The following is a 27,345-nucleotide window of genomic DNA, read 5'->3' as shown; positions in this document are numbered from 1 at the left end:
TGGTTCAGGAGAGCTTATACGATACCATGGTGTCTGTCGTTGTTGTCATCGTCGCTGAATTTCGGTCTGGTCTGATTCTTGATGTGGCCACCAGGGGGCCAAAACTAAAAAAGGTAAAAAGTGCAATATCTCGCTTAATAGTGACTTGCTGTCAATCGACTTGACTTGGTTTTTTTGTGTTTTTCCAGTTTGCAAATATGTCTGTCACAAGGATTGCAAAACACTGGTAAGTCTCTTTCTCCCTTGTCAATTTCATCATCATAGAAAATAGCCCAACCCCCTCGCAAACAAACAAATTTTGTCGCTGCAATCTGAAATAAATCGCATTAATGTGTGTCTCGAAGATCTCTTGGTTGCAGGTCTCGTAATTGCTGGGTTGATAATGATCACCGGTTGCTGTGATCATAGATTCTTGTCACAGGTACCTGTGATGACTACCGCAAAGAAGCTATTTTGTAGCATGCGATCCTGACTGCAGGTTGCAGCAACAAACATCGCTTGTTTGCGGAAACTTTAAAAATTGTATTTCTGATTTTTCAAATCTTGACTCCATACATTGGGCCCATTTATGGTCATTAAATGTGATTTATGCTATCCCATGATGCAACTCAGATTCCCATTATCCTATAAGTTGGATTTGAATGGCGATAAAGTTCAATAATGGACAGAATGAGTCGTAGAAATGTCATCATCAAGACAAACCAATCAGGCAGAGAACATGACGACATCTTTTCGTTTACTTTCTGACAATGTTTTGAACTGTTCCGTTGGGTATACCCGAGTACATTCTAAGTACTTCTAATAGGCACTTCCCAGGCTATTACTTCAGCCAATTAATTGCTGATCTTGGTTCAAATTGATCAGGTGAGCCGTTAAAATCACCCCTGGCAGAGCTACAAGTTACGTGACTACCTGATCTCGATTGCCTGCATCTTCTTCAATGGCAAGGCTAAAACTTTTCTCCGTTTCACTTCCCACGCTTTACCTTAATAGTTTTGATGTCTCAAGAGCCCCTGGCAATATCACTGTGACTTCATGTAACCTCATATGACCCACCTACCTCCTGCCAATAGTCCCCCTTTATAATGGACTACTATTCCATGCAAGAGAGGGACCTGATCAGAAACAAAACATTTCTGTGTGGCCTAACTGCAGGCACTTATCTGAAGAATTGAACCATACTTCTCCTGATTGGGATGAAAGGAATAGATTGATAAATTTATAGGATTCCACCTGTCCAGAGGTGGCTTGTTTGTGCATCGGCAGCAGTAAACATCCATGGTCCAAGTCCGTGGTAAACTAAGGTCCAAGAGGTCAGATGAGGCCAACGCATATTGATCTAATCTGTCTGAACTGCATCAGGGACATGAAAGTTTACTTTCTGCATGCCACGATCATAAAACTCAACTGTCTGCAAGCGCCCAGAGGGTTAAAGGGCATCCTGTGATGCTAAATTCCAAAGCTGAAATCCTTGAGATTGACGCAGCTGGTAGTAAAAGTGGCCAAAAGTGGCCAAATCTGCACCAAATACATACGAAGATGTCTGGGAGACAGTTGCCCCCTTTTCCCGCTAGCCCTGGCTAGTAGGCCTGCCGTACCATTCGGCATGAGCCAGACCTCAGCTTCTCAGGAAAACTTAATCCCCAGATCAATTACCCCAGCAATTGGTAGAAATCAAACTCAGCTTCTGATTGATACCTGCGTTCTATTTACGATTCGAGCGGATTTAACGGATCTTTGATCAGCATTGGCTCAGGTGGGAGACTTCGGCTCCCAATTTCCTACCTGACCACATCCTGAACACACCGAGCTTTGCTGCTAGGCCCGAGTCTGGTGCAAGGCTGTAACCATGTGAGAGGGGTACCGGTGTTTTTTTCGATTTCGGATCTAGTGGTTCAAGATGTTGAAGTTTGTTTCCAAGCGGTCAAGTAAGAAGAATAAGCAGAAGGAAAAGGAGAAGGTAAAATATGCGTTTGTTTGATTGACAGGTGGCGTTATGCTTAGCAACTAAATCTGCTTGTATCCTAATGCCACCAATTCATAACAGAGGCAAGATACACACTTCAAATACAATTAAAAGCGGTTTGTTAGATCTCTCAGTACTACAAATATTCTTTCTCTACAGAAATCCACGGCATGAATTTGTTACAATGAATTTAGTGCCCAGTTCGACAGGAGTGTGTTTTGCTGCTGTTTCAAGTTGGTCAGCCATTTTGAGGGGTTGAAAGTGCATTGTGTGCATGAGGTTGCAACCCCAATTGCTGTAGCCAACTTTTCCTTTGCTGATGGTCATTGGGGGGGGGGGGGGGTAAGATGCTCAGGATGCTGTTATTGGAAAGCACGAAAGGGGTCCTTTATGATCCTCTGCAAGGGCCAGGGGTAAATCCAGGATTCAGAGGATGAGGGGGATCCATGGCTTTCACTCGAATTCCTGTTCAATAAGACATGTTTCTGAAATATTCAGGGGCTACCCCATCCACCCACCCCCATCGTCACTATGCGCCTCTGGGGATGCGAGATGAGTTTCATAATTTCATGGCTGTATGCTTTGGGGAAGCGTTCACTTCTGTTCTCCGAGATAAGGATATATTGTTGCATAGTCTACCAAGAAGTTAGCAGAGTAAGCCTATCTGTTCTTCTGGAGTAATGAGCTTCCAATCTGTTACTAACAAATTCTTTGAAACCTTAGAGCAAGTGGTCAGGTAATTCGTCTATGAGGAAGGCGAGGGTGATTTAGGAGTCGAAATAGTTGCGTTTCTACTCAGGTGGTTAGATGCTCTACTGTATTGTCCTGGGGTATTGCACCATATTGTCTGTCATAAGACATCTTGACATATACGACTTTGAGATTGCAACATCCTCCAGCCAAACACTCTGCTAGAAGTCCTGCCTGCTGAGGGGAAATTTGAGGCAAGGATCAAAATGAAGCTTAACTTGGGCCGTGTTCTGTGGGGGAGGGGGTCAGGGGGACAAATAATGATGCCCTGCCCCCCTCCTTTGCAGAGTCTAATCTCTCCATATGCTGCAATTGTTTTTAACACACTTGGACATCCCCAGAACATCTTGTTGGCTTGGTTGATCCTTCTGATTTTTCAATCAATGAAACAGTATCCAATTTGATCTCAACGATTCCTCATCCATCATATTGATGGCTCTCTGGCTTAAGTTTATCTCTTCGATTGACTCCAGAGCAGTTTTGTGGCAAAAAAATGTCCATTAAAGGATCAGTCTGCCATTACATATTGTGACATTCATAGTCATGCCCCTGCAAAATGTACCCAGTTGTGCATGGTGCAACGTTAGATAGGCATGTAGGTTGCACTCTGTGAGCTGTGCAGCCAACCACTCAGCCCCTGATTCCCATTCAAATATTGCAATGCATGGCTACATGTTTCAAAGATCGTGCAATTTCTCTTCCAATTTTCCATCTGGTAGACAACTACCCCAATGACTGGTGGAAAACACCCCAGATGCAAAACAGACCCACGATATCAAGCAAATGATTCTTCAACTTGAAGATCCTGTGTTAAACTGATTGAATTCAAGTACTTAAAGGTTAAACTGGGTAGTTCTATCTGTCATGGCTACATACTTACCAGTTTCATTTACCATTCCACATCTAGTCAACGAATACCCAAATGACTTCGGGAAAATACCCCAAGATGACAAATGGCCCTACCATCTTCAACCAGTAAGTCATTATAAAGACGATTGCAGATAAAAATTCTGATCGAATTAGAGTTCCCTTATTGTCCAGCCAAACTTTGTCACCATGGTAACTGTGACCAAAAGTCATCTTTTGGTTGCGAATGCTCTCAAGTTGCAATTGATCATCCAAATGTTTGGTCCCGGCTGTCATATTAGGCGGTTGGCACTCTCAGCTGAAGTGACAGTCCCGCTGTAGAGTACACTTCATCAAACATATTCGGAGAGATTTGTTTGTATTGCACATGTAGCGTTTGGTTCTGGCGTTACAGTCTGGATACATTTTGTCATGATTAGCACTTTGTGGTATAATTCTAGGTCGCTGTGACCTACTTTCATTACTCAAGACAAAGAAAATTTCTTGTCATATCAGCCGTCATCAGAGTTCTTGACCAACATATAGGTCAGCATCATTTATGTAGGTGGGTGCCACCAAATATAGATCAAGTGAGAACTCCTCCAATATTGGTGTCACTTATGTAGGTCAGTTTCACCTATGTAGGTCAGTGTCATCTATGTAGGTCAGGGCCAACGATGTAGGTCAGTGTCTCCTATGTAGGTCAGTGTCATTTAAGTAGGTCAGTGTCACATATGTAGGTCAGTATCACCTATGTAGGTCAGCTTTCATGTTGAATTGCAAACAAAATCGAGCTGCTTCAATGTCAAGTGGTGGAATTTGCAATGGAGTTATGTCTAACAGAAGTGCGCAGTATTCATAGCTAATTTCATTGATTTCTTTGCGCACTTCAAGTTATTTCCATTGTGGTAAAACCGGGTAGTTGGCTGTGTTTTTGTTCCCTAATTTATCGACATTTGTGAGCTAATAATTCATGCATGGAGTGATTCACCCTTTTAGGCTGATAGAGACTTAGCCTAGCATTAGCTCTCCTAAAATCCATGAGATGATGCTAGGAGTGTGGTTAAATTCGGGTGCCCCATGACTTGAAACAGGTGCAAGACCTCAGCATTGAATCTCATCTTGTGATTGCTCCTTTCCATGGATTGTAGTTAAGCTGGCAGAGTGCTGTTGTGCAAACATCAGCACCTGCAACCTCTGAGGTCGAGAGTTTAAAGACTTTCTATAGTCTTGGTTCCACTACAGGGTTTAGATCCGTTTCTATCGCATCCGCATCAGGTCCGAACTTAGCTTAGTCCGGACTAAGGAATGTGGTGCAGTTCGACTACAGGATTGGTAAGTTAACAGATACGGCTACAGGCGGCGCCACTCTATCCGCGTAAGGTGTTGTTTTGACAGAACCAACACTTCCGCTCATGCGCAATACGTTCACATTGACACGCCACCTGTAGCCGTACTTAGTAACTTGATCTTAATCCGGACTAATGCGGTTCCATTACAGGTAATTTCTGCTTTAGATCCGGGTCTATTCTAAGTTCGGCTTAAATCCGCTTGTCCTATCTGCACTTAATAAGACCGCTCTTAGTGAGAGCCGGACTTGTTTAGTCCGGACTAGCTGTAATGGAATCACAACTAATTCGGATGTAGTCCGCACTTTCCTGTAGTGGAATCGCAACTTATGAGATGTTCATCTCAAGAAAGTTGCAGCTGAAAAGAAAAGGACTGTGAATAAAGATATTAATTAAGGTTAAACTAATCAAGTCTGATGAAAACGGGCACCTGTATCTCTGAAAGCGCTCCAGGCAATGTTGATTAAAGTGTCAAGGTTTGAATGAACCGATGAACAACTTGCTTCACCGAGGGTGTATAGAATTATTATGGATGACACTGCTTTAGGCTTGCTCTTGAATAGATGATGAGCTGAACCTTTCTTTTAACCCTTTGCTACAAAGCAGTTTAGTGGTAGGCCTACATGTAGTATCTTAGGCTTTTTTGCTGCCACAATTTATGGATAGATGTCAGCATTGACGCATGCATCAGACGTTCATCAAACCACACCTGTATAAACCCACAGAGACCATGCAGCCGCAACCAGTAAAATCGTACTCTCAATGCAGTGCTGCCACCTTCAGCCTGCTTTGTGTACTAGTGGATACCTTCCACCTGTTCCTGTATTGATATCTGTGGAATGCACAGCATCCAACTGATTACCAAATAAAGCACACGGTTAAGTTATAAATAGAACAGCTTCCCATCATTTCTGTATTACTGGAACAGATTGATTGGAAAGATAGAATTTACTTGAATGAACAAACATCAATATAGTCGTATTGATAGAAAAAGTATCCCCTTCCCTGCCATCACTGATAACGAAAACAGGCGCATCACCTCAGCAGTGAATCTCTTCTTGTGATTGCTCCTTTTCCATGGATTGTAGATAAGCTGGCGGAGCATCAAGGCCTGCCAATTCAGAGGTCGAGAGTTTGATTCTCGGTCGGCCCAATCCTCATTTGACAGCCTATGTTTTGCTCACATTTAAAGACTTTCTATAAGATGTTCATCTCAAGAAAGTTGCAGCTGAAAAGAAAAGGACTGTGAATAAAGAATTAAGTAAGGTTAAACTAATCAACTCTGATGAAAACGGGCACCTGTATCTCTGAAAGCGCCGGTGAACATTTCATGCATACGTCTCAGGAAGAAAGGGTCTAAATCCATCAAAAGGAATTCTGTGTGTCAAGGGTACAGCAGAATTTTGTCTCATAACATCGTAAACTGGTGTGATGGAGCTGACGGTCTAATTCAAATAATTAGGCTATCATAAACTTTTGAAATCCCCTGACTCTATCAGGAAGAATCCGAGGTATTTTTATCCGTTAATGTATTTTCCTTAGGAAACTTACATACTGAATCAGGAAGTGGTTCGGACGCCTACTGATTTATTTCTCCAGTTTCTTTTAATGCAGCTACTTGAAATAGCCAGTAAAGTTTAGTATTGAATTGAGACTGGTTGGTGTTGAATTGTTCCTTGGGATCGTTGGACTTTAGGTTTGATTTCCAGCCATGGTAAGTATGAATTGTATTGTTTTTTGGCTGATCTTTAGCTAGTGGCTGTGCATACTGCTGAGGTCTTTCGTCAGTGTCAGTTATTGATTTAGTACAATAGGTAGCCTTACTTTTCAAGAATCAACCAACTGTAGGCATAGAAACCTCCCACAGTTCGGAGTCAGGCTTGGCAGTAAATTGCCTAATCTGTCAGAGATCAGAAAATATTGAGTCTAGACTTCTCATCTTGCTATTGTTATGATTAACCTTGACAATGGTTTATATGACCATGATATGACTGTGATATGTTTATACTCAGTGTCACAAAAAATGGCACTCAAATTTTATGTAATTTCACACATAAGATGAAACATTTGAACAAACTTCAACGTCTAAAAAATCTGAAAATTCACACTTCGGCAGAATCGGCCAAGAATGAACCTTAAAAGTGCAATACTGACAACATTTTCATTCATTTTAGACTTGTTTTTCAGGTCGTGCCATTTTTTCCCGTAAAATGGATTTAAGGTTTAAGGGGTTAATGAGGCTCTTATCCACTTCGCCAATCAAATCCAATTCATGGTCCTTGGCCCTGCACACATTCCCCTAGATCGGCAGAACCATGGGGTGGGGAGACCAAAGGATAGGCCCTACTTTAATGGTTTAATGACTATACTGAAAAGGGGTTAAGTTTTTAAAACTTTAAGGTGATTTTGAAATATTGTTAAAGAAATAAAGGCAATGCCACTAATGCTAATTCAACGAGGTATTTCCCCTTGGAAATAAAAGGGTTGGAAAAAAATGCTAGGATTTTATACTTTCTTAGCAGATTAGATTTTGGTGGAAAATATTCAAGTTTCTAAGAAAAGATATGAAGTGGTCATTGTGACTTGTTTTGCCATCTTGTGCAGGGTTTTTTTTGTTGTTATCCAAAGCATTACTGTTACTCACATTCAGTATATAGTGTTAGAGGAATATGATGCTCCCCAATTGATATGGACTACATGATGTGGCTTTGCTTGTGAACATTTATAGTTAAAGCAATCCACAGGTAAGTTTATATAGTTTTCTATGTACAGTAGAACCTCTCTATTAAGGACACCCATGGGACTGACAAGAGCTGTCCTTAATAGAGAGGTGTCCTGATAAGAGAGGTCAAATTTAATGGAAACAACCAATTTGGGACCAAAACAAGTGTCCTTTATAGAGAGGTTGTCCGTAATAGATAGGTATCCGCTAAGGGAGGTTCCACTGTACTAGGTCAGATCTACAGCAGGCCCTTGGACCTCTTGTAACCAGCTTCGAATCCTGATTTTCCTTGGAGTGTTACAGTTCTAGTCAGAGTAGCTTCATGGTCGGATTAACATCCTTTATCCTTCAGAGATAACATTCTTTTCCCTGCATCTGAAGTGCATTACAGATGCAGCATCAATGTAAAACACTGTTGGCTTCAAAAGAGGTGAATGAGTGGTTAAACTCCAACTTTGGTAAAGTGATGAGTGGTGAAATTCCAACTTTGAGAATCACACCTGAAAGGGTTAAAGATAATTCAATTGATTCTGTCATAAAAATGACTCAGACAGCATAAATCAACAGGAAAGATTATATTTGTTGAATTTCTCGATTCCTTAATGGTTCTTAGTTGCATGTTTGCTATGCCATTGCTTTTGCATCTCCCATCGTTTTTGCTGTGAACGTTTGGTGGTTGGTCGTGGATGTCTATTTCAAAGGATCTACAAGCTGTAACCATCAATACAAGTTGATTCTTTTTCTCTGATTCGGGACTTTACCATACCCTTAGCATATTTTCAGTTTTACATCATGATGCTTTATGGATAATGATTGTCTTTCAATGATAGTTGTTTTAGGATAGTATTTTTGCATTCTAATTGCCTTAAACCAGTGTAGTGTCTGAATTTACAAATTTAATGGCGGAACCTATGGGCGGGGTTCACACTAGCTTTAATTCTTGCCTCTATGTAGCAAGTTGATGAATGTACTTGCCCTTTAACAGTGCCAGTGCTGTAACTGGCCAATAGTTTTTCTGAGAGAAAATAAACTACGGGTTTATCATGGTCAGATGACTATTGTAAATAATTCTATTATGGCATACCAATCCTGATCCTGACTGCAGCATGATATGAAGTTGATCAACCATTAGCTTTTACCAATTTTGCAGTGGTGTGCCCAGAGAGTTGCTTTGCCATGAGCACCAGTATATATTTGTTTAATGCCAGCATGTATGAAAGCTTAGTCGAGAGAAAAGCTAGTACTCGGGCCGTAGAGGGTTAACGGACGGTGAGAATCATTGGTGCTGTCATGGCATCTCCGGCCACCAATTATGCCCCATCATGTTCATTCAGGATTTCCTGTTATGGCTGCAATGTCACCCCGCAGGTACTCAACACATGAATACTTACGCTCAGAGAAATACAAGGTGAATTTCTAGTATTCGTTAGAACATGCTTTCGATGAGGCAGACTTGAATGAGAAGATAACTGGAAAATCTATTGCTATTTTCTCGAACTTTTTGTGAACTTATCAAGTTTTTTACGTGTGCTGAACTTTTGACGATGTCGATTTACAAGTCGCCGGAATCTGGCCTCCCTCCAACACCAACTGATTTTGGATTCATAACGGACCCGGAGTATGTTTATAATTGGGTGAGTTTTTTATACCATAGATGTTGTTGTGTAGTTATGTATGTTATCATATGTGTATAGCTACTGATAACTTTGTTATTGCAGGTATTTTTAAATTGTGTACCTACTAAAATGTTACCATGGAAATGATTCCATATACTATATTTGTCACACTCTTGGGGAATCCTTATTCTTTTCATATTTCAGAGACTATGAAGCTGTTCCAAGAGCAACAAAAATGTTGGCAGTTTCTTCATGAGGACTGTTAGAGAATACCTCATCATTGCAATTGCCTCTCAAATTAACCCTACCATGTTTTGTCACAAAACTAAACCATTTGGTAACCTACCCCTATTTCTACCCTTAAACAGGGTAGATTGCAGCTTCAAAGGATGTGGATTAGATACTTCAGAGGCAATTACTGATAAAAGCTTATTGTTAAGTGTCTGAGTAATAAGGGCATTTGTAATATCATATCATGCTTTTTTACAAACCGCCCAATTTATCACTGTGGGGCTATAAATCTTTTAGCTACTTTTCTAATTACTCGTGATTGAAGAGGCAGTTACGTACACTAAGTACATATGTATGTAATGAGTGTACATTTCACCTGTATTTTGTAACCGTTTCACTCAAAGATGGCCAAAGGTACAAATGGAACACTGCACATAATTTACAGGCAGAATAGTCAACTACCTTTGAATTCAAATTTCATTCGAGCTCATCCTAACTTGATAGAAATATCCTGTGCATTTGTATTGAAAGAATGCACTGCATCCTGAGATGATGTGTGTTGAAACGAACCCATACTTTCTTAAGTACGTTAGGCAAGTGTTTCACAGTCTGGCTGTCGTTTTTGATTACCTTCCATCTTCTAGCCGTGGTCTATCTTTGGTAATAGTATGCTTAGTCGGTGAATGACCTCATCCTGAGGTTATGCAAAGAGCATCCTGTCCAATCCAGGGTTAAAAATGATATACATTGGCAAGCCTTAGCCCACATTGAGGAAAACTGTCAAAAAAGCAAAATTCAACTTCGAAAGATGAAAAACGTTTAAAGTCCAAATATTTTTTTCACTTGTTTTTTTCTACTCAATATGAAGAAACAGCATCAGTCCCAAACAAATTTTGACTTTGAAAATTTTTCAGAATTTTGAACTTTTATGAAAAAATTCAACTCTGACAGATGAAATAATTTCTAAGTACAAATATTTTTTTCACTTCTTTTTTTCTACTCAAACTACAATGTCAGTCCTGACATTTTTAGGACTAAAGAACAGGTTTACCATGGATGGTGAAATCAGATATCACCATGGTAAATCTCAATTCACCATGGTAATAATCAATTCACCATGGTGAATTGGGATTCATTTTCGTATAGGTGGAAGACAGGGTAGACTATTGTGTTAAAAGTTATGTATGGACCAAACATTAAAGGGTGTGCTTGGCCATTGAGAGGCAATGTTCAGTCATTAGTATACAGACCACCATACCATAAATATCATGAATATCCCATTTTATAAAATGACAGGAGATGGGAAAATTGTCTACTTCTGGGTCATTGATGAGAGGGAAATTACAGCAAATTATCTGTTGGTGTATTGGAGGATAATGCCGTGTATCTCATGTCCTTGGTGGAATAAATATCGGGTGTTGTCTGTCATGACCTAGTAAAAATGTTGCAGAATGTTCACTAGTCAAACACCGATAGCGTATATCAGGTTCGGAGTTAATATAGGGGGCGCTTTGTGGGGGCTTCCTGTAGTGAACACAATCATGCAGTGGAATGTTCCTGTACATTTTCAGCTGCATCCAAGAATCATCCTCTATGAAGGAACTCTGTTACTAACTCACTGTAATCAGACTTGTTGTGGGAGAAGTTCAGGAAAATTACTCTGAGTAACCACTCCAAGTTGTTGGTGTCCATCTAGATAGCAATTTTCAGCCCCTTCTCTCATCCAGAAAAAATCCAATGTCCCCTCAAAGTTAGACATACCTAAAACAGTTTTAAACTTGGATACATGCAGATTGGATCGGAAATTGGTCCACCCGCGATTCATATCCCCCTGGTAAAATTGTTGACTTGCTGACAATGACTGAATCAGACTTGTAGTAAGAGTAGGCCAGGAAACAATTGTTCATATTCATAATTATAGATCTCTTCCTGCCATTCTTATTTGATCTGCCAATAAAAAATACAGACAGGATATTCATGTTCAAGTTGATATAATTTATCTCGATTGAGTCTGGAAGATCTTTCCCGGTTTATGATTTTCTACGCCCAACTCATGATTATCTACGCCCAACTCATTAACCCTCTGCAACTTTCTAATCATTATCTGTTTTGAATTTTTCCTGTGTTTTGGATGCCATCATGTGGCAGGGCCCATATTCTTCTGGGGTTTTTTTGCTCTCGACCTTTCAGAATATATAGACATAGCTTGTCTGTGAAATGAAAAAAAGAATTCCTCACCCAGGATATTATTGATGAGAGAAAATAACAAAAGATGGAGCTATTTTTTATGATATTTCGAAATTTCATGCTTGCTTTTTCTCCCCCTTAGCTTGTATGGTTAATGACATTCTCTGGGCTTCTTGTTGAAACCTTCAGAGGTCAATATTTGTCGGAAAACATGCTGTTTTTGACAAAACGTCATGGTATGTTAATCCACCAACCCACAGGCAGACTATCTGTATTTACTTTTCAGCTAACATTGATTAATGTCTCAGTCAAAAGTTAAGGTATCAATAGCAAGTCAATAACATTAGATAATGTGGTTTGAAATGATATGACCTTCAAGACTGGGCTATCACAGACATTTGTATTCTAACGGATGTGGTAGGGGAACTAAGTACTTCAGCTGTAGTGAACTAAAAGTCCCATCGGTTATGACCACTAACCAAAGTTGCCCCGAAAAACATATTTGCTTAAAACATGTGCATATAAACTTAGGAAAAATGAAGTATGGCCGAATAACATTGAATAAATGTAAAAAAAACACAAGATATCTGATCCTATACATTTTACGACACAGAAATTTTTAAAGCGATCAAATTTGGTTGACATATCTGCTAACAGACATAAACAAATGGCTATATGTACAATTATATAGACTCGTACACTTGACGGCTGTTCGATCATATTGCGTCAGAGTATATTTAGCCATTTTACATGTTTTAGGCCTGATTGATAACCGAGGCCACATATTCTGTGCCCTTCCTATAGCAAAAACCTCGTTGTTTTTAAACGCCTACTAGAAGTGTTTTATTAACTAGGCCTGTGTTGATAGGACATATTAGAGTTGTGCGATTCTTAGATGGTGTTCATATCTTTTGACAAGGCGAGAAAGGTTTCGTTTTGTTTTGGAACGTGCTGGGATAGGCACGCCACACCACTTTGAAGATAAGCCAGTGAGGACTAGATCTGTGAATTTTTCGTGAGGTGTGGTGCCATTCATGTACAGTATGTCCATGAAAAATCAGCCGATTTTCCTCTTTTCCTCATGTTTGCTTGTTTCAAAGTCGGCCTATGCTGGCTGACATTCGAATATCAGATTCCAATTCCAATTCGATTTTACGTATTCGAACAAAAGGTGGAGACCTTTAAAGTGATACTATGATGTGATTTACAACTTTGCGGAAATACGTCCGTTTTTAATTGTTGATCACAAATGTAAAGCTCAAATTTTCCATTTTTGATTAGATTTATTATAAAATCGCTGAGTGTAAACCACCGCGACTGCGAAAATGTTCATGTTGTGACGTCATCAACGAAAACGGCATCGAAGCGAGCCGTCCGGGCAGGATTAAACCATCAATTTCTAGAAAATGTGCATTTCGATTCGAAAACCTTACCGATTTATGAGAAAGTGACGTAGTCATTTGTCAAAAACAGCTAAAACATTATATGGTGAAATTTGACACGAGTTACCCTTTAAGGTTTGATCATAAGCAAAACCATTTTGACTAGAACTTGAAATCTCAAAGCAATTAGAACTTCTTCAAAATGAAGTGAATGTCCATTTCAAGGGTAGGAGTCTGTTTTCTGAAAAACAAAGAACTGACTCCCACCTTTGAAATTGACATTCACAACGTTTTGAAAGACTTCTAATTGCTTAAGAATTTCAAATTCTAGCCAAAACGGTGGTGCCTGTGGTCTGCCTCTGTTGCTGTTGCTGTAATGGCACCTGAAGGGAATTGAACCCTAAACCTCTCCTAATTTCACTACACCACCGCAAAAATATTCAATTTGGCATTGTGGTTACAAACTCAGTGGCATGCTCGGAATAAATTCAAGGGTGGGCAAACATTATTACATTGCTAATTGCAGCAATTTGGATTTTTTCTTCTGAATTATCGCTCTGGGTAATTAATTTGCTAATTTTCTTGATTGTCGAGGGATGGTGGTCTATAAATTGGAACCAGCTCTGGTATGCGATGTTTTCGGTTGCAGTCTGGTATCAGTTACGGTGATCATTCAGTCGAACCTGGCTGAGGACAAATATTCTGTGCCTGACTTAAAATTGTATTGGAAATAACCAACGGATTCACCTTTTCTTGTGATCAGTTTTGGAGATTGCATTGGGCTGGATTATAACTGATGGATTAGGCTTTGTGAGAATCTGGTTCCTTTCGGGAAGCAGGAAGAATTTCCTTTCTCTCTTCGAATAGAAATCCATTTTCCTCTTTGTGACTCAGTGACTCATGCCAAGTTAGTGACAACATGTTCTTGTTCAGAATGACCCAGGCCTCTGACATCTGCACCATCTTTGCAACTTGCACCTATATGTTAGGAGCAATAAGCAACCCACCAAAGCATATCCACCTCTTGAAGAAACAAGCACATTCTTGACATTATTGCTTTGCTCAATTTACCGGGATTACTCTGAGATTCCACAGTCTGGTGCAGCGTTCTATTGTTATTGTTGATGCCTGGATGGAAATTCTTGGTTTCCAACTCTTTTTGCATTAGCTTGCGATTTACTAGCTGAATGTTTCTTTCAGTGCTAAAACTATGCTTAGATTGACTAGCCTGTTGTTGATGCTGTAGGCCAACTTCTTTAGCCTGCTGGGGCCATCGTTTATTCTTGGGGTTGGGTGAAGATGCAAGGTAGCAGAGGAATTGCCTCTGTTCCCTGTTGCTTGAGAAAGATGACTCTCTGTTCTTGGTTACCTATAGTAAGCAGTCAAGGAAGATATATCTGTCTCTGTTGAAGTGACGATCGTCGGGCTGATTGCAAATCTTCAAAGAAGAATTTGGTGAACACATCACATGAAATTACAAACTCCAAGTCTGGTCCTCCATCTCTTTCATCTTTTTAATTTGAGATGTTCTTCAGCTGGGATGCTTCTCAGTCTTGCTCTGGAGAGAAACCAATTCTCCAACGCAGACTTGGGTTTCCCCACCAAAGCCACAGGCCTATCAGTACTATCAGTGAACCTCTTCAGTATCAACAATCTTGATCTGCAACCTGTTGAGCTTACAGGCGTTCACAAACAGATGAGAAGGCCCAGCGCTCAAAAGTGTTGTCTGTTTTCAAAGAAAGCCATGCACCGAAGCCATCTCTACCTCTACAAACAAAGGCAAGCCAAGCAGTGAACTATCCTCTTTGCCTTTGCCCATCTTGCTTGATATTTCGTTGGTGATCATATTGTTTTGTAGCACTGAGTGCCAAATGAGATCAGTGATTATGGAATGATTTTCTTATTCACATTTTGCAAAGGAATATTTTGTGGCTTTCACCTTGTTTTACTGGATGGATATTTTTGTTGCTGACTGATTGAATCTGTCGTTGGTCATTTCACCACCATCATCAGTGGACGTCTTCAGTTTCAGCCATCTTCTCCAGCTTATCGAGCCTGCAGGAAAGTCAGTGAGATGACCAGCACTTGAAAGCAGTGGCTGCCAGTGGAAAGCTTGCATCTTAGAAACCAGTTTGCATTCAGAGGGAAGCAATGCACTGAATCAACCTCCCTCTGTCCAAGTAGCTCATATGTGTTGGTGATCATGCTACCTTTTGTTTCAGTGATAAAAAATGTAGGAGCTCCGCAATGGTTTCCTCCGCAATACCTGATTAATGTTTCGAAGCAAGTAATGCACCGAAGAAACCAACCTGTTCCTATGCAATCAGAGGCAAATCTTGCACCAGAGCATCATCTTCATCATTGGTCCATCTCTCATGTTGACTTGTGGATGATCGTGCAACTTTTGTTTCAGAGGTTAATAATTCAGGAGTAGCTGCAAGATCAATGCTTTCGGTCTGATATCCTCCTTCACATTTTGCAAGGGAATAACTTATTGCGTTCATCTGAAGGAGGTCAACAGGAATGCTTGAACTGAGAGATACTCCATGATGGCTTAAATTCGGACCAGGGCAGATAGTCATGTCAACCCTATCGATTGCAGATTAACACTCCGAGAGGATATTCAGCTACCTAGCTTGCTTTCATCATCACTTTGGAATCTTCCTGTGGTGATGTGTAATTTGAAGGAAGGGCCTAGAATCAGGAGTTTTCTGACTTGCTGGCCCAGTCCACTGGAAAGAGCTGCTTTCGGTCCTCCCAATGGCACACCAACTGAGCAAGTTCATTGGTGTTTTCTTGTGCTTTCTTACCTGTTTTCTTTTGCCTTTTAACCTGTGCTGAGGGTCCTCTATAGTATTCTTTAGTGTGGCTGAAGAGCAAGCAAGCTTGTCTGCAGTGTGGCCTCTTCCAAGTGGATCCACTGAGTGTCCTGACCAGTCATCCTACTCTAGGAGTTGTTAGAGTAGGCTCTGCTCTTTCTGCTCTCCGTTGGTGGTGATCACAGCTTCATCTGTCCAGAACCCTGGTTCCTTAGTCTTTGACTCGGAGAAACTCTCCGGAGCATTTTTCCTGCAAACATGTCTGCCTGGGAGAACTTGCGTGGGTGTTTTACGTCTTGGCCTGCAGTGTTGTTCTTCAGCATGGCACTGAATATTTCCATCCACCCAAAGCAACATTCTCCCTAACTACCTTGCTTCATCAAGACCTATAGTTATCTAGCTTCACACCCTTGTTTAATCATGAGACATCCCGGTAGAATGCTAAGGTGTTCTCTCGCAGGCGTGGGTGCTTCAGCTATGAGTTTGCAGTGACCAACTGTTATTCTTTAGCAAGACGCTAAGCACTTCCAGCCCAGGAGAGCAACATTCCCCTCGCGATCGTGTTTCTCTGCAGATATAGACGTTATTATTTCACGACTGCAACCACCTGAATGATTTACCATTGTACTGATGATTTACTTGCCGAGTGTTTCTGGATTAATTTCTCTCAGTTGAGCAGGTAGTACAGCAAAACGCTTTCCTCGGATTCCATCATTCGTTGGGTCAGAACGCCTGTACCTTTGTTGGACGTTTTTGGTGTATGTTGCACTGGAAGTTCAGGTGAAGTTGACATGAGAGGAAAGGTATGGGTCATTCCATTTAACGCTGGCTGATATCGCTGTACTTCGTTGCATAGTTTCAGTGTACAGTTGCACTAAATGTTTGGTCAAGTTGGCATGGGACGAAAGGTACATAAACACAACAAGCACCAACAGATGAAAACAATCCGAAGCCCAGATAGAAATATCTGTGTCAGGCTAAAGGAGGCTACTCTGCGAATACAATTAGGCTCATCATACTACCTTCGTTTCGAGGTAGGTCTATTGGTACGTGGGCCGAGGGATAGCAAGGGTGCACTGGTGCTGCAAGCTGGTTCCTGTCACTCAATATCATTCTGACACCTTAGCTTTGACTTTCTTGGGAGTACATGTACATCTACATGTATGTATGCTTCATTCCTGTACATCTCAACTCTACTCTCTTTTTCCTCTTGGATTAAGTTTCAATTCTTCTTCTCCAATCTCTTCGCTCGATTTCTTCAAAAGTGTTGTGTGTCAGTTGCTTAGGATTCAGGTTGTATACAGGAATGAAATGGTGGTTCGAGCCCGTGAGACGTCACCAAACAAAATTGTGCTCCTCAACTCTTCTTGTGGAACAAGCTGGATTGTTGGCTTTGGAATCTCTGAGACGCAGTGAGGATTATCTTTCTGAAGTTTCTGGATACAGTTGGTCTATTTCACCAGGATAGTTTCTCATCTTTCAAGGTGCATGGCTTTGTGTTGTAGGTTGCAATGTTGCAAGGTTGCAGATATGCTAAAGGCATTGGCTGCTCGAAATCTCGAAGTGGGTGTTAATAGTTGATGTCATGAACTGACTCTGGTCTCTGTACCTGGTTGATCTGTATCTGGTTGTTTCCATGAGTATGTTGCTGATGTCAGGAACTGAGTTTGACCTCATTAGATCTGTATCTGGTTGTTTCCATGAGTATGTTGCTGTTGTCAGGAACTGAGTTTGACCTCATTAGATCTGTATCTGGTTGTTTCCATGAGTATGTTGCTGTTGTCATGAACTGAGTTTGAACTCATTAGATCTGTATCTGGTTGTTTCCATGAGTATGTTGCTGATGTCATGAACTGAGTTTGAACTCATTAGATCTGTATCTGGTTGTTGCAGTGAGTATGTTGCTGATGTCATGAACTGAGTTTGAACTCATTAGATCTGTATCTGGTTGTTTCCATGAGTATGTTGTTGATGTCAGGAACTGAGTTTGAACTCATTAGATTTGTATCTGGTTGTTGCAGTGAGTATGTTGCTGATGTCAGGAACTGAGTTTGAACTCATTAGATCTGTATCTGGTTGTTTCCATGAGTATGTTGCTGATGTCAGGAACTGAGTTTGACCTCATTAGATCTGTATCTGGTTGTTGCAGTGAGTATGTTGTTGATGTCAGGAACTGAGTTTGAACTCATTAGATCTGTATCTGGTTGTTTCCATGAGTATGTTGTTGATGTCAGGCACTGAGTTTGAACTCATTAGATCTGTATCTGGTTGTTGCAGTGAGTGTGTTGCTGATGTCAGGCACTGAGTTTGACCTCGTTAGATCTGTATCTGGTTGTTTCCATGAGTATGTTGTTGATGTCATCAACTGGGTTAGGCCTCACTGGGTCTGTATCTGCTTGTTGCAGTGAGTGGTATGTGGCTGTCATAAACTATAATATGACCTCGTTGTAGCTCGGTTATTGACTCTGCAATAGCCAGTGATTATTTTGTTGATTTAGTACCCTATTCGACAGTGCAATCTTCTTGAAGCAAGTGAGTTTCACATTTCCAAAGTTGTGGAGTCGCCGTGAGCATACAAGTGTATTGTTTCTGTTATTTACCTGTACTTTGTTGTTTTGAAAGTGGATGTTTATAGATGTAACCAACTTGATTTTCTTGACAGCCCACAACCTCTGACTCTCAACTCTAATTTCATTTCAACATTTTATTGAAGTTTGTGAGGAATTTCTTGGCCAGTTCTTCTCATTAAACTTTTTTGTTATGTGGTATTGTTAGAACTGAGGAATCTGTAACTCTTGTTTCAAGGTTGGCAATAATTATTCACCTTAAACGTTGAAGGATCACCTCCTTGATGCTCTCAGATGGTTGGAGTTTAGACTGTGGTCACCAGCTTGTGTACAATTCCTTTTTCTGATGCAGATGAATCTATTTGACAATTAAGAGAACTCTAAAACTTTCATAAGGAGTGCAGCGATCCTGGACTCTCGTACATTGCCTTGGATAATATCTTGCTAGAATGGACTGATCTTGCTTGGGAATATGAGTTTCATAGGACTAGAGCAGGTGCTATATGCACTGGATAAGACATGTCCCCTTGTGTCGGAGCACCCAGGGGGTCAGACTGGGTTGTACATCGGAGGACACCCCAATCAAGTTTACCACTGGGTAAGTAGACTTTGAGATTGAAATTTTTCATGAAGCTTTTCAGAGTGGACTCTGGAACTCCTCAGGTTGAAATTGAAGACCTTCTGGGGTAAAGTGAAAACAGGAGAAAAGGTACCCAAGGAGGGGCATAGAAGTTGCTCTGTAGAAGATTAGATTTGAATTTGATGTGACATACATTTATTACTGAAGCAGCTCACCAGTGGGCTCTGACTGTATATTTGGACTTGGTATCTGAAAAGAATGTGACCTACTGACTAAAACTGGCATACCCTCACCGAAAGGCAGTGCACTGAAAATGACTGCATCACACTGCTTTTGACTGAAACCCCCACTGCATATGACTGTCTTAGGCATATCATTTTTTCTTAATGTTTTAAAACCACTGATTTTGACTGAAAGACCACTGCAAAGCACTGCCACTTGCATATCATTATGAACGACGTATTTCAAAAACACTGCCTATGACTGAAAGACCACTGATTTCCACTTCTCCAACTCTGATCGAAACCCGTGGCATTTTCAACATGACTGAAAACCACTGCTTTATGACTGGTGAGATTAAGACTTGATGGCAGTGTAAAGCAGTGGTAATTGCAGTCAAATTCAGTGTTAAATATCACCCATAATGCAACCTCCTGAGACAGGAAGCTAGTAAGTTTGAATTTGATAGTCAAACATTCAAGAAATCATGGTAGCTCTTCATATTTCTCGATATTTACCCGAATTTCAATATGAGAAGAGGGGAGTTTTAGTCAGTTTGAATTGGAACACATAAGGAGCCAAATGAATGCAAAAAGGGTAATCTAGACAGACACTGAAGTTGTATTTTCAGCAAATCAAGAAGGCTGTAGGCCCTATAGGTGTTGTAATGCATGCATACACTGCAAGATATCTGCATGTATCTTCATGTATCTACTGTAGGCCCTATAGGTGTTAATTGTAATGTATGCATACACTGCAAATTATCTGCATGGGAGCTCAATACACATCAATCAGTAGATCATTATTCTACAGGCCGCGTGCAGTTACTTTATTTGGACATCAATTTGATCTAGCTTCAATCCCTGAAATCACTGACAGTATGTGCCATGTGTCGTTTCAATTGTCTAGTAACCCATCTGACCACTGTCATTATGACAAAGTTTGCAATGACGTAGGTCAAGGACGTGAATTTGTCATCTTTTTACTGTGTCACGTCATCATGCAATGGTGATGTCCTCTATTTGTGCAGATGACGTCATCACTGCCATATTGGACGCAAACACACCGTCTAAAATAGGACAGCAAAAGTAACAGTTCGCTAGAAGTTTTTGCTTTTTCGAACAATTTCTTTGGTTGTCATCAGCACAGGGGGGTCACGTCCCCCCAACCTCTCTCGGCATCCGTGCCTGCATGCCATTAAATAAATTATTCATATTAACACTGAAAATGACTGCTCCCTCCAAGAGGTTTTGGAAATGGCAGTCAAAATCAGTGGTGTTTCAGTGTGGATTCAGTGTGCTGCGAAATATTTAAATTAACACTGAACCCCACTGCCAGCCCTGTGCATGATGCATAGTGGGGAGTCATTTTCAGTGTCAAAAGCAGTGGAAATCAGTCAGCCTAAATATTTAAATGAGCACTGCTTTTGACTGCCTTACCACTGATCTTGACTGTCTTACCACTGCTTATGACTCCCTAACCTCTATTTTTGATTGCTGTATAACTGTATGCTTTGGTATTGCGTGACTGAAAAACACTCCCTATGACTGCTTTCCACTGATTTCAACACTGCCATAAAAATGTGAGGTAACACTGCAACCTGACTGAATCCTGACTGATATCACACTGCTTTTCGGTGAGGGTAGGCTTGTGTGTAGAACCTATAGGAAGTAAAAAAACGATGTTGTCATAAGTTACTGTCATAATCAATCACGACTATTACCTGTGGGGAGCTTGGTGAGTCGCCAGAATCATGATGCATTAATTCAGGCAAGGATTCTTGAAGTAGGGGTTTAGTTTGAGTAGTAGTAGGGGTTGTTGCTGCTTAGAACTATTGTCGCTGCTTTCTACTATGCCAGCCTCTTGGTGTAGTAAGGAGTAGCATTGATACTAGATAGCATCTTATTGGGTAACTGCTGATTTACTTATCCCCCTGTTGTGAAAGTCGATACATCCTCATTAAATAGTCATCAAATCATTACCAGATTATGCAGTGTAATGTGTTGTTGCATATGTTTACGTCATGGTCTGGTAGTTTGAGTGATTTATCCATATTCTGTGATAAATAATGTACATATTGACACCAATGTGATATCGTGTCATCTATTCTTGTCACATATTATTGTCCACATGCAAAACCTAGTCACTTGCTGGAACCTCCCCGCGCAGACACCTCAACATGGTGGTTCATCTGCTTGTGGGTAGGTGTCCCTACTGATTTCTCTCTTTTGACGAGTGGCCTATGTGTATGTAGGCCTATACTAAAACTCATAGATGATTTCTTCATTCGAAAATAGTTTTTCGGAAATGAGTTGCAAACTATCATACAGTCGAGTCAAAATTGAAATCGCTTCTGCTTCGCGTTAATTATGCGCAGCGTGGTCATCTTATTGGTACTCTACAAATGAAGGGAAGACTTCTCCTAAAAGCAACAATAATTGAGGCTTCGTATGAGGTGAAGCCCCACGTTCGCTTCTTAGAAACCTACCACAGACTGGTTTCTACAAACCAGTTTCTAAGCCTACCACAGTCTGCAGTTTCTACCACAGTCTGTGGTAGGTTTGTGGTAGGCTTAGAAACCTACCACAGACTGTGGTAGGCTTAGAAACTGGTTTCTACCACAGTCTGTGGTAGGTTTCTACCAGTTTCTAAGCCTACCACAGTCTGTGGTGAGTTTGTGGTAGGCTTAGAAACCTACCACAGACTGTGGTAGGCTTAGAAACTGGTTTCTACCACAGACTGTGGTAGGTTTCTACCAGTTTCTAAGCCTACCACAGTCTGTGGTAGGTTTGTGGTAGGCTTAGGAACCTACCACAGACTGTGGGAGCAGACTGTGGTAGGTTTCTACCACAGTCTGTGGTAGGTTTCTAAGCAGCGAAGGTGATAGGTTCGGTCAGCCAGTGTGACTGGTGTCGCCAATAAGAGTTTAAAAAATGCTAATGTGAGCTCCTGCAGTGGTATGATTTCACATACCTCATATAAAACTATACCCAGCTCACATATGATGGTTATCTCCCGATAAAGACTGAAAATAAATATTCTAATATTTATTTTATAACTGATTACATGGCTAAAGGACAAGATAATACCACCCAGTGATATACGTCATGTACATATAACTGTCCCCAATACGCATGGCGGTTTTTATCAAAATATATGACACAGATGTTTGCAACTAATTATGAAATAGGCATTCATCGCCAATAGATTGATTGTATAAGTATTCCGATTTTGTGGCACAGAAAGATTGGGAATTAATTACATATGTAGCTCGTGTTCGGACTATGTTTACGTTATTTGGTGCGATAAGGTGGCCCTATTTTCGATGCGTGTGTTTTTATTTATGATTTTTTCCGTCGATTTTGGGTTAAGATGGCGTATGATGGGATTGAATATGGTGACTACTGTACGATCGGGGATCTCCGGGATGAGCCGATCTATTCTGAGGTATGACTTTGAGTTATAACTGTACATGAGGTTGTGAGTTTTGTGTGTCTGCTCCTCAGATGATGTGAAGCATTAAGGACATAGCCTGCCTGTGCGTAGAGCATTACTGTACCAAGGACAACTCCATGCTCACATGCATCACAAAATGTGTCTAAACATTAAACAAACTGTTTCTGTTCACATACATGTAGGTTGTATCCCTGTCTAACCCTCACTTTTACAGAAACTGATCAACTATAAACTTAATGACGGTTGGCAAAATTTATGCGACTTATCCTTTAACTGTTGAGAACTGTGTGCTTTTCTGATAAACTTGACCGATAATACTTGTTCAAATCATATATTGGACATGAGAATACAACAGAGTTTTATTTCTGTGTCAGCCAACATCTACTCAGAGGACATTTGATAGGCATATGAATTCAAGGTCAACATTGGTATTTGAATGCATGGTAAACTCAAAGCTGAAACTGGTTTAATAAGGATAAATTCGATATTTGTGAATTTTGCACCTGGTGGTCCGTAAGTGTGCCACCTTTCAAGACCGTTCTTGTCAACAAAATTGAAAATTAAAAGCATTGACATCCTCTGTCAAGGTTTTAAGAGGTCATTCCTTCTAACAGCTACTTTTTGTTGCTGCAATAATAATATGATCATCGCAGGTGCCTGTGGTAAGAATCAGTGATCCTGTCAGAAAAGTGTCGGTTGGTTTCATGGAGGCTCGTATAATCTTGGCATCGGCCCAAGTTCGAATCCTCAGCCTCTAACTATAGTGGTTTACCTCTTCATTCTAATCTCACATGACATTTCCAAAGTTTGCATACCCTACTGAAGTACAAAGTCATCTGTCAGATTGGGTAGGCCAATGTTTACAGCCTCAAATTCTGTGCCATCATTGACTAATTTTCGAGTGTTTTCAAATTAAAAACGTCATACCTATTGACATGAGATAAACTTCAAAGGTTTAGCTTTGTTCTTGAGAATGATCTCATTGAATAGTCGTATTAAATGACACCTTCTCAAGGCGAGGTGCAGTGTGCATTCAATCATGGAAGAGATCTGACACTGACTGTGGATTAATCTGCACAGAAATATGGGGGAACTTGTCTTCCTTTGTTAATATGAATATGTATGTATGCCTTGGTCTTCTCATATCTATTTCTATTACTTGAAACCGGTACATGTCCTGCCAACTTTCTCCAAACCTTGTACATAATCAGCAAGTGCTTGCCATATGCAGACCAATAGGATGCTTCCGGATAGGAAAGATTCAGTGCTGCATCTTTCCAATAGATGGCTATAGTTGTATCAACTTCAGCATCATCAACTTTCAGAGGAATCTATTTGCACAGTATTCTGTTCCAGAGATGCTCTGTGGTCAATTTTGTTCCGACAAGGAGTTGTATTCACCCAACTGTTGAACCCCTGAGACTTAAAAAACGTTTACATTTAGATGGATTAAAAGTCAGTTGGGGTACCAGAATCTCTCCTTGGAGCTTGAAGTATCGGTCATCTGTGTATGAAGTTCACTAGGCACAATATCCAAGTTCGATCTTGTCAATATGAAAATATTGACCGCACAAAGTCCCCAAATTCCATTCAATGTTTGTGATTTCGTATTATAGAATGTTGGTTTACTTTGGTGCGAAGTATGTTGTCCCCCAGGGAACAACAAGCTTTAATTTATGAAAAATTAACCACTGGCACTTGATTTGGAATGAAATTCCAAGCATGTTTTGTATGGATCATTGCGTGAATTAGATTTATAATTTGAACTGAGATAAAGTCGAACCCCAAAGGTTTATCAATCAATAAAGACTTCTTTTCAAACCCCGAACCCTGTGAAAGTATTTTGGGTTTTGTGTACACATGAAGGGCCTAGTTGTTGCTGCATTTCACACGAAAAAAGGTACCTCAGTCTTAAAACTGGTATTAAATGAACTTTGAGTGACAAGGTCGTGTGTAACTTTTTCGTTTGGGGGGAGGGGGAGTCTGAACATCACTGTTTGTCAAATTGGTGCAGTTCCTCCCTTGTCCCCCTCCCTGCATCTCTGTAGACACAGAAATTTGGTGTTTTTTTCTGCCTGAATTGTGCTAATAGTGCTGATAGATATTCATTTCTGATATACTGTCCCAGTACTGCTCAGCAGTAACCAGTGTTGAGATGCACTGCAGTGGCAATATAAAGGTGAAATGATTAGGGTCACATACCCCAGGGTTCTTGACCACCCTTGAGGGGGTTTAACAGATTAAAGGCAGAATCACAATGTTTGTAAAAAGGGACCCAACATGACCCCAAGACCTAAAAAGGTCACTCATTTTTCTGAAAACATATTTTTTAAGGAGGAATTTGGACTCATTGTGGTCTGGCATTTTACTGATTTCAAACTGATTGTGTTGTGTTGATTAGTATCTTCAGGCAAATCATCCTGAGAAAAACATAATAGACAAAGAAATAAAGCAATTTGTGGTTTTGGTGGATTATCGTCGAATGGCCCAAGGGGTCAACCGGTGGACTCCATGTCATGCAGAGAGGCAACATTTAGGGGTCTTCTCATAGTTATTCAGGGTGTGTTTCTGTGATGTGACCTGGTTTCAGACAATTTCAATTTGCTTTCCTTTGGCAAAACAGAGGAGAAAACATGGCTAGTTAACACATTTCTTGCTAGTGACCTTTAGAAGGTTTCTTACCTACTTTGTGCTTTTTTAGTTGAATCGGAGTAAATCCACATATATTATGGAATGTCATCATATTACTGGTAATAATGGGTGTTCCCAGGGTGTTCCAAAATGTGTATTTTGATTGAACAGAAACAACATATCGCCTTTGCCTATTTGACCTCTGAGTGGCAGCCCTGTACACCTTGCTTATATCTTGTGCTATCAGACACCTCAGAGTGTTTTTAGTGCTCATCAAAATATTTAGATTCTTTGCAGGTCTTGGAAAGTTCATTGCAAAGGTGGCATCATATTCATGGTTCTCCAATCTCCTGTGCTGTTTGAAGCTCAAGCTTGATGTCTTTGAAGGTGGTACTGTGTGTCGAGAAAAACATGGTCTACTTTTGATTCTTAATAAGCCCTTTGTTTTCTATGGTAATTCAATCAAATATTCAGATCATGTAAACATGTGGAGCCTCCACTGCATGACTTTGTAATTTTGCCCGTTTCTCGTCCGCAATACCAACTCACATTTTCTTTTTTCTTTCTTTTCAGGTAAGTAATTATAGACATGCAGATTTCTCAGATGTGTGGTAAGATATTTTATAATAAGACCTCGAACCCTAAACAGTTTTGATACTGTCCTTTCCTATTGATCATTTCATCAAACAAATATCAACATTTGATCAATTTTGATGATATGTTTCATCTCAAACAAGATCGCTATGCCTTTCATGTTGAAAAGTCCACTCAATCATCCAAAAGACAGTTGGCTGCCAGGAAGTGGACTTTCGGCGAACATCACAACTTTTGGCCGCATCCAACAACTTTCATTAAAGGACACTCAGAGCTCTTCCTTGTCATATTACAAACAAAACGCCCAAAATCTAAATTCGTTTAAATGGAAATCTGATACAAACAAGCAATCCAAATTGCCACTGCAAGAGCTTACAAAATCTTACCGGCAAAAGTTATGAGGATTTTATGACTGGGATGACTCCACCTGCTTTCTCTGTCCTCTCCATCAGTTTTTTCCAATCTGAAGGCCATGCTACTTGACAATATAACCATGTAGCAGCATTCAGCCAAACGGTATATTTACCTTAGAAGTTCAAGTAGAAGGAAGGGAAGTACTCAGTAGCATGTACTCTAGTTTCATCCTTCTAAGATCATTTCTGAATATCGAAGCGGATGCCATCATTCATGTTCTGTTTGGATAAGCAATGGGTTGGTGACACCAATTTGTCTGATGGTCATGACGTCATGTTGATGGCTTGCGATTTGTGTCGATTTCGATTAGAGATTGTGTGCAGTGCAATGCAAGCTTACAAGGAGCAAGGAAATAAATTACAACCGGTCTCAAGACTCTTCAGAGTCTCTCAGCGTAATGAATAGCAAAATTCTGTTTACAGATGAGATCTTTAGAAATGAGGTACTTAGATGCATAATTTATCTCGGGTTTTATTCATACTTGGATACATGGTAGAAAAGACAGCCTTGAACTTTCATGATACTATAATTTGATCTGATTAACACTGCTTACTGTGCTAATTTGTTTGTATATTGTTGTGAAAAAGCTTTAGTTTGCACAATGCAGGGGGTCTATCTCAATCCTGCGAATTTGTTGAGATAGCCCCCTAACAGTACAGTCTTTGAGAAAAGTGTTAATAGAGAGTGATAGCTCTACGTTCCAGGCCACAGCACTCTTCTGCATAGAAGTTCCCCACGTACCGATATAATTGAAAATTGCACCTTATGAGCTGGCCCCCCTAGTACTCGGAGTTTTCTGTCCTTTGACAGCATTCTGTCAGTGTTCGATATGAGCACAATGTGAGCACATCTCAGGATAACTTCAGCATCGGAATTCAAAGTTGCATGTGGCGTTGGATAAGATTATTCTTGTGAAGGATTTGGCTGGTCTGGGGTAGTTTGTGATGTGATTGTGGAAGGTTTGGAATCGTTACTTTGGAGTGTTGTTTTGATTGGATCTCGCATGGAGGGTTTGG

General features: G+C 40.4%; 1 protein-coding gene across 4 annotated transcripts in view; it reads left to right on the top strand.

Annotated features, from left to right (window-relative positions):
- Positions 1 to 27,345, top strand: part of LOC135499543 (uncharacterized) — a 105,686-nt gene that overhangs the window by 5,620 nt on the left and 72,721 nt on the right. Inside the window, exons 1-2 of one of the 4 annotated variants that reach the window (XM_064790369.1) lie at positions 16,924 to 17,029; positions 18,788 to 19,033. In XM_064790369.1, the coding sequence (XP_064646439.1) occupies positions 18,908 to 19,033 (126 nt within the window). In that variant the 5' untranslated portion in view covers positions 16,924 to 17,029; positions 18,788 to 18,907. Of the gene's footprint in view, positions 1 to 188; positions 227 to 1,872; positions 1,961 to 16,923; positions 17,030 to 18,787; positions 19,034 to 22,591; positions 22,682 to 27,345 lie in introns of those variants that run through there. The other 3 variants (XM_064790374.1, XM_064790373.1, XM_064790371.1) reach the window with 3 other exon arrangements.

Source organism: Lineus longissimus, chromosome 15 (genome assembly GCF_910592395.1).
Source record: "Lineus longissimus chromosome 15, tnLinLong1.2, whole genome shotgun sequence".
NCBI lineage: Eukaryota > Metazoa > Nemertea > Pilidiophora > Heteronemertea > Lineidae > Lineus > Lineus longissimus.
Note: the sequence above shows the minus strand (reverse complement) of the source record. Positions and strands in the feature narration are given on the sequence as shown.